This window comes from Strix aluco, chromosome 9 (genome assembly GCF_031877795.1).
Source record: "Strix aluco isolate bStrAlu1 chromosome 9, bStrAlu1.hap1, whole genome shotgun sequence".
Classification (NCBI taxonomy): domain Eukaryota; kingdom Metazoa; phylum Chordata; class Aves; order Strigiformes; family Strigidae; genus Strix; species Strix aluco.
Genome location: NC_133939.1, coordinates 26,244,942 through 26,253,230, shown reverse-complemented (window position 1 = coordinate 26,253,230; position 8,289 = coordinate 26,244,942). Strand labels below are relative to the sequence as shown.

At 56.9% G+C, this 8,289-nt stretch overlaps 1 protein-coding gene across 6 annotated transcripts in view; it reads right to left on the bottom strand.

Annotated features, from left to right (window-relative positions):
- The window catches only part of MECOM (MDS1 and EVI1 complex locus), a 345,545-nt gene extending 341,992 nt beyond the window's left edge, over nucleotides 1–3,553 (bottom strand). For 4 of the 6 annotated variants that reach the window (XM_074834309.1, XM_074834311.1, XM_074834310.1 and 1 more), the window contains exon 1: nucleotides 3,407–3,553. In XM_074834309.1, coding sequence (XP_074690410.1) covers nucleotides 3,407–3,443 — 37 coding nt within the window. In that variant the 5' untranslated portion in view covers nucleotides 3,444–3,553. The remainder of the gene's footprint in view (nucleotides 1–3,406) is intronic. The other 2 variants (XM_074834314.1, XM_074834315.1) reach the window with 2 other exon arrangements.
- Between the last annotated feature and the right edge of the window lie 4,736 nt (nucleotides 3,554–8,289).

Sequence of the window (8,289 nt, the reverse complement as noted above, 5' to 3'; positions counted from 1 at the left end):
TAAAAGAAAAGAAAGAAAGAAAAGAAAAGAAAAGAAGAAAAGAAAAGAGAAAAGCCAGAGCCACAACGCACACTCTCCGCCCCGAAAAAGGGTTAATGAAGTTGCCTGGTGAAAATGTGCCCGGCACAGAGCGGGATCGCCTCCCCGCCCTCCCCGCCTCCCCAACAGCCTCCCCCCGTCCCCGCAGCCACCACGCAAGAAGCCACACCGGGGACAGCCCGCGCCGGGGATGCCGCCGGGCCGGGCCGGGCCGGCCCGAGCCGTGCTGGGCTGAGCAGGGCCGGGCCGAGCCCAGGGCCAGGCCGAGCCCAGCCGAGCCGGGCCCAGGGCCGGCGCTTGGCGCCCCGGAGCCGGGGCGGTGGCGGTGCCCAGGGCGGTGCCGAGCCGGGCCAGCAGCAGCAGCAGCGGCGGCGGGCGGGGCCGGGCCGGGCCGGGCCGGGCCGGGCCGGGCATGTTGGCGGGGGCCGCGGCCGCCGGTGCTGCTTTCCCCCGCGGCGGGGTTTGGGGGCGAGGGTGGGGGCACCGACACAACTGCCCGCGGCAGTAAAGGCGCACTAAGGCAGAGGTAATGGGGAAGCGACGGCAAATAAACAGCCTCTCTGCAAGGGCCGGGAGCCTGGACATGGCAAACATTTCCCTGCTCGAAAACAAATTCCCGGACAGAGTCTTAAACAGGCAAATAAACTTGCCAGCTCTGTTTTTCAATCAAGCCTTTTAAGTACTAGACTGAGGCAAATTACAGGCGCAGGAAAACCTGCTGAAACTTAGGAAAGTGTTATTTTACTATCTCAGATGGTTAGAGGGATCTGGATCTACCTTGGCTGCACTAAATTGCCTGTAAAAAAGTGGTGATAAAGTGTAAAAGTAACAAGTGCCTCCTTATTCACGTGTGTTCCCCTAATCTGATCACCTTCTGTCTCTTTATGAGGCTACTGGGTGGCTGGGGGCTACCCCGGGCCGGCTGCGGGGCTGCGGCAGCCCGACCTGGGCCGGGGGGTTATTCGGGGATACGGTTTCACCAGACGGGCACAAACCCACCCGAGTGGAAAAACAGCTGCCCCGGGGGCCGGGGGCCTGTCTCGGCGTTGCGCGGAGAGGGGATGCCCGCGCAGGTGCAGCGCGGCTGCGGGCGGCCGGGCCCGCACCCCCCCCCGCACCCCGCTGCCTCCCCAAAGCGTGGCGGGCAGAAAGACTTCAGCCTGTCTTCTCCCTTATTTTTACAGCCGGACATTTAAAAATTTCACGAGCTATTCCCCGCGTGGCTCTTTTTATTTCTTCTGATTTTTTTTTTTTTTTTTTGCGGGGTGGGAAATCCTCAAAGTTAGTTTTTAGCAATTTTACACCGAGGTCGAGAAACTGCTCGCTTCGGGTATTCTCCCTTAATTAAGAGGAAAAGCTTTCCTGAGTATTTAGCGACACTCGCGCAATCGGAGCGATTTTTCTTTCACGCGCAGCGCAGTAAAGTGAAATAATAAAAGAAGTGCGCTCGATCCCGATCTATACAGTTTTCCACGTAAGAGGGTGAAGGCTACAAAATATTTTCTATTCCCAACCCAGACAGAAAGAACCGAAAAGCTAAAAACTTGTCCCCTCGAACGACTAAATTACAGGGGTCGCCTGCAACCCGCCTGCCACTTGCCATGAAACTGAGACGCTCTTCGGGGGGGAAAGAAACAGCTTTTTGACAAAAAAAAAAAAAAAAAAAATCCCAGCTTTTTAAATATGATTTCCTTTATGAGCGGATTGTAACCGAAGGATTATTTAATGCAACGCATCTGTCTGGGGGAGAAAGCGCTGCTGCTGCAGCGAAAGCCAAGACGCGCAGCCCGGAGCAGAAACTTTGCAGACGGTCGGATCTCGCCCGCGGAGCAGGAGCAGGAGCAGGAGCAGCCCTGAATCGCTGCGCAGCGAGAAAAGCAAGGGAGAGACAAGGAAACCTGACGGATTTTGTCGGGGATGTGAGATTTATTTTTTTTTTTTCCATAATTAGCTCCAAAGCAGGGATGGCAACCTGGACATTTAACAACATATTTGTTTTCGAATTGTGGGTGCTGGATTATCCACTTTCAAATCACCTAATCAAATGCAGGTTGCTGCTGTTATTGTTAAGGTTCGCAGAAAAGCTGATGATGATCCGGAGACATCTTTCGCTTCCACTTTTCCACGCTCCTCTATTTTTTTCCCCTTCACAAATAAAAAGTAAATAAGCATCTGCTTTTTACGTCACGCAACTTATGCAACATTTCATCTGACTTTTTTTTTTTTTTCGCCTGCCTATTTTTTTTTTCACTCGGGAATGTGAGTTGCCATCGCCATGGATATCAAATGAAACTTGCCCAGATGTGTCAGAGAAAATAAAGACATCAGCCGCTTTTAAAATAGGACGCGAAAGCTGGCGAAGTTTTGTTGCTGATTCCCTCTTTAAAAAAAAAAAAAAAAAAAAAAATAAAGCCCCAACACTGCAGCAGTTAAAAGCAAAGATCCCTATCATAAAGGAGAAACAGATGGGGTGAGCGTAAGACAAATAATTAAATAAGTCGGGCTTTGCGTGTGGACGGCCGAGCCCTCGCCTCGCGGAACAGAGACCTTCGGGCGGCCAAACTGTATAAAAAGTGCTGGAAAAGCGCCTGAAATTACAACATTTACATCAACTTTTAGCGGGTGACTCCAGCAGGCTGGGAACCGCTCCGCGCTGCCCCCCCCCCCTTCACCCGCGTGGGGGCATCCCGGCCACGCGGGGCGGCTCCCGCGGCCCCACCCGCACCGCGGCCCCACTCAAGACCCGCTCCCACGCGCGGTTTGGTGGGAGGGGGGGGGGATTTTTTTGGCACAAGCCCGCGGCCGAGCGGGGGAGGCTTGCGGGGGGGATGCCCCCGGTAGCTCCGCACCGGCTACCTGCGCCCGGGGCTCGCCGCCTCCCCCGCAGCGCTGCCGCTGCCCCTCGGTGCACACGCACACCCACTCACACCCACTCGCACCCACTCGCACCCACTTCCCCCCCCGCGGCCCCCAGCCCTGCCGACAGCCGACAGCGCCCACTATAGGGCCCGGAGCCTCTCGCACCCCCCCCCCCCGCCCCTTCTTTCCTCGACCCCCCCCCCCCCCCCCCAACTCCAGCCCCCGGCAGCAACTTCCAGCGCTCGGCACTGAACTTTTCCTCAACTCCTTCCCCACCTCCCGCCGGCCACCCGCAGCCCCCAGACCGGCTCCGGCCGCCGCACCACCTCCCCCCCTCCAACCCCGCTCCCCGCCGGGCCGAGCCGCGCCGAGCCGAGCCGGGAGAGTGTTGGGGGGGGTGGGGGGGATGCTGCAGGTTGCCTGCGAGCTCCGCGCCGCACCAGACATGTCTATGCAACATGGCAGAGAGGGAGGGGGAAAAGCCAAGAGAAAGGGGTATTGCACCTACTTGCGGCCAGCTTCCTCGCCCTGCCTTTGGATCGCATGCTGCCAGTCCCGCGGCCGATGCTGGCGTGGGCTTGGGGTGGGGGGGGGCTCTTTTTTTTTTTTTCCTCCCGGAGCTTTTCCTCTTTTTTCGCTCCCCCTCTCCCTCTCTCCTCTCTCCCTCTCCCGCACACACACTCTCCCTTTCTCTCAATCCCGGCTCGCTATCTCTCCAGCATTGTCAGTTTGGACACCTTCGCACATGCGCACGGGCGGCTCCCCCCCGCTCTTCAACATTTCAGCGCCGCCAAAAAAAAGTTTGCAGCGATCCATCACCGCCCGGTGGGGACCCTGACAGCCGGCACCGGGGCCGGGACGGGCCGGGACGAAGCGGGCAACCGCCGCCGGGCTGCGCCACCGCGGCCGCGGAGCAGCCGCTCCGCCGCCTGCGCAGCCGGGAGGGGTTAGAGCGGGGGAGGTCTGCGCTCCCGCCGGGGCAGGGGCTGGGGGGTGGATGAAATGACACCTTTTTCTGCCCTTTGCTTCTTTTTTAAATGTTTTTGGTGGGTTTTTTTAATGGGATATTAATGCTGTTCTGGCGTCTTTGCAACATTTAAATAGTTTATTCTCACCCGGCTGCAGTTATCGCAGATCTCCGCGTATATATAGACAAGGAGATATAATTTGATTCTGTGTTTTATTATGTATGCGCACCATTAAATCGTACACTTTCCCAGCGCACACACTTTTTCCCCCGCCTTGAACTCGGCTCAGCCACCACCAGTTGGGCGGAAAAAAAGCGCTTTTAAAACAGTAACACCGACCGCTCTAATCTGTTTTAATTACAGGGTTTGCCTATCAAAGAGGGAGCGCGCAGAAATTGGGAACTCCTTTAGGGGATGGCTGTGTCCGAGGTATGAATCAATCCAAACTACATATAGATTTTCCTCTGGTACAACCTCCTTGCATTAAACAGTTTTGTTCAATACCTTCCATGCGCTATTTATGTTCCCATTAATATCTGTTGCAAATCCTGCCAGACACCATAAAAAAAAATTACAATCTTTCAGACTAGGGGCTGCGCCAGTACATACACGCTGCTCAACTTTTTGTTTTAATAAAATCCTCAGCATCGCCCCTTTCCCCTTCAACCCCCCGCCCCCCACCTCACACATACACACCCCCCCCCGGCTGCCAGTGCTGTGGATCGGGGCTGCCTGCTGAGCCCCCCCATACCGCCGGCCCGCCCCCCGCCCCCCGGCCCAGAGCTCTCTGCACCCCACTGGTGACACCCCCCCTCGACCGGGCCGTGGGGGGGGGGACACACCGCGCATCCCGCGCTGCTCCCCCAGACTGCCGGCAGACAGGCGCAAGCACTTGAACCCGCTCTACGGAGCCGTCCTTGATGCCCGTCGTTATTTTTAATTTTCAGATGGGATTTTTTTCTTTTTTTTTTTCAGGGTCACGCAGCTGCTCTGTGCCCACTCCATCCTACCCCCGCCCCCCGCAGCCGGGCACCTAACGCCCCCCCCCGAACAGGAGGGGCAGGACGCTGCGCGGCCGCGCACCCGTACCAGGCTTGGCCTCCCCCGGCCACAGACCCCCCGCACCCCTCGGGGTGCCCAGCCCGGTGGACCCGGGCGGAGCTGGGCCCCGCTGCCCCGGTGGAGGCAGGGCTGGCGCCGCCGGGGAGTGGCCCCCCGGCTGCGCGGGGAATGTGCGGGGGATGCGCGGGGGATGCGCAGGGGATGCGCGAGGGATGCGCGGGGTCGGGGCTGCCCTCGGGGGCCGGGCACTACCCGAGTCCGGACGTCGCTCGCAGGCAGTGCCTCTCCTTGCGGGACTGCCACCGGGGGGTCCCCAAATCATCCCCCCCGCCCCGCCCGGCGACGCCGGTTCGCTTGGGCGAACCGAAAACGCCACGGTAACTTTGCAAAACTGCCCCCCCTCCCCAGCGCCTAATGTCCCCCGGTTTAAACAGAGACCCCGGCAAAGCCGTCGCCGGGGCAGAGGTGCGTGTCCCACCCGGGCGGCCGAGCCCGGCGCCGCCGGGGATCACGCGTGGGAGCCCCGTGGCCGGGTCGGCTGGCCGCAGATGCGGGTTTCCCGGGCGGGCAGCCCTGACCCCGGGCCGCTCCCGCCTGTCACCACCACCTGCCCGCCGTCCCAGCGGCCCCGGGAGCCCCGGCAGGTGCCGCGGCGCCCAGCCCGGGGCACCCGGTTGCCGTCCCGGGCCGCCCTCCGGCCGCCCCCCGCCGCCCGCCCGCCCGCCCGGCGGCCCCCGGCACCGCCCGCCGCGACCCCGCCAGGTTCGCCCCCCTCCCCGAAAGGTGCCGGCCAGCCCCCCGGGAAATCCGTTTCGTTCGTGCGGGGAGGCTCCTCCGCTCCCTCCCGGGTGGGAAGCGGCGTGCTGCCGGTTCGTTTTCAGCAGATCCACGGCCAGAGAGAAATATTTAAATTTGGGGGTTTGTTTCGTTGTTTAGTTTGGTTTTGTTTTGTTTTTTCTTCTGGATGGGAGGGTAGAATTAAATCTATTTCTAACAGGGGTTGGGAGACCAAACGTACCCCCTCACACGCAGGTTTCAGTGCATTCCCCGTAACAGGAAATTTTCTCTTCCTTAAATTATAATTGAACAAGCCCCGCAGCCTACTTGGAGAAAAGTTGGAATTCTTCATCGAGGTATTTGTTGTGCTATTGTCTTTGTGCAGTGAACTTTACATCGTGTTATTCAATCTCAATCTATACTCTCCTAGCTACCAGTAAGATTAATTTAATCATTGTAATGCAATTATTAATACTGTTTACCCAACGCTTGATTTCAGGTTTGCTGTTAAGAAATTAAGCTTCTTGCTGGGTGACCGAAAAGCGATGCAGGGATTTCCAGCCCACGTCGAAATGAAACAGTCCTCTTTATTTAGTCTCAGAACTCCAGCTTTCAGCCACGGGCTCAATTAGCCAAAATGGAAACAATTTTCATTCATTGCAATAACTCACTGTTCTGCTGATCACTTTCAAAATATACATTTTATTATTATACGCTGACCTCGGTGCCGCGAAGTGGCAAGGCTAGAAAGAGGCAGAGGGATCTCTCCAGCCCCCTTGGGCTGTAATTATTAGAAATTAATTGGGTTCAGGACCCTGGGTAGCATGGGTAAATTAATAGCTTGTCTGGTTGTTTAAATCCAAATTCCCGGTCCACGGGAGACCCGGGGAGGGAGGCTCTCCCGCCCCAAACCCGCCCCGGGAGAGCGCGGCGAGGGCTGGGGCAGCGCGGACCCGCCGACTCATTTCCCTCCTTCTTTTCGCCAACGTATTGTTTTCGGGGAGCTATTTAGGGGTTAAAAATCAAAAAATCAAGATCCTGTATACTTGGGAGCTGTCGTGCGGGAGTAAAAGTGAAAAGGGAGCCTTAGGCAAAAGGAAATTACTGCAAGCCCGCGTGACCTTTCCGAGAGGTAATCAATCAAGTGATCAACAGGGATATTTATCATTGCTAGATGGGGCTACTTTACAAATGCACAGAAAAAGGGGCGGGGGGGGGGGATACACACAGACACACAAAAGTTTGGATAAACCCGATAAGTCTGAAGACAAACACGGAGACTTTAATCACTGGGAAGATTACACATTTTCTTTTCTAAGCTCTCAGAAGGAAAGGAAAGGAGAAAACCACTCCAAAGTTTCCCAGTAGAAAATGCCTCCTGTACTAGGTGGTCACATGGAAGCTGTCCACTTTGCTTTGCAGTCCTCGGAAAGGCTGGGAACGACAGATGTGATTTAAAATAAATAATAATAATAAAAAAAAAAAAAGTACCAAATACAAGGGAAAATAATAGAGAGAGATTGAAGCTTTGATAACCGGGCTCGGTGTTTGTTTTTATGTAATGTGTTTTTATTTGCTGGCTCTCGAAACTCGGAGGCTGCGGAGCCCAGTCCTGTCTGCCTCTAGTCCCCGAAACGGTTAACTCCGAAAACAAAACAACAAAAAAAAACCAACCCACCCTATGCCCCCTACTATATGAAATCAGCGATCTGGTTCAATTAAACTCGTTCTCCGTAGCATAAAGCATCCACCACAATACAGGCAATGAAAACCAACAATAAAAGCCCATGCATTTTCTGCGCAGTTTCCTTCTCCCTTGTAAAACATGCCGTCGTGTAAGCACCAGACATTTAATTTTGCTTCCTATAACTTACCGGATTCCTTAACAAACCTACTATATCCACTTTTTTTTGCCTTCCCACCCCCCCACTTTTGCACTGTGCTTCACGCACACGCCTGCACAAAGCCTCTCTGTTTGCGCCCAGCGCTGGTGCCTTTAAATTACTTTTTTTGGGGGGGGGGGAGCAATCTCCGGCACCCCCGCCGCCCCCCGGTAACGCTCCTCGACCAGTCTTTGAGGAGAAATCCGCGGCTAACGATTGCGCGCCCGCGGAGCCCGGCGCTGCTCGGCTAACAGCGCGTAGGAACAGCCGCGGTGCTCTGCGGAGCTGCGCGGTTGCGGCCAGACGCTGCTTGTCGCGGCTGGGGCTCGCCCCGGCCCCTGCGCGCCCCTGCGCGCCCCTGCGCGGCTCCCCGCGGTCTGCGGCGCCCCCTGGCGGCCGCGAGGCGGCACTGCAGGGTGCGTGCACCCGCCGCGGGTGGGTGCGGACCGGTCCCGGGTGAACGCTCCGCGCCCATGACAGGGAGAAAATGAGGCGAAAGTAGGTTCTAACCGGCGGTAGGTGCGGGGTCCGGTATAGGGACCTGCCGGGGGGCAACGCGCCCTCTGAGTTTCCCACAGGCCTGGGATTACCCCCTCCCTGGTGAAAGTGCCACCGAAAACACCTGGGTTGGGAAAAATTAAATGTATTCTCAGGTTGAGAGACAAGTACAGAATAGCAGCAAGCTCTGCAAAATACTCCTC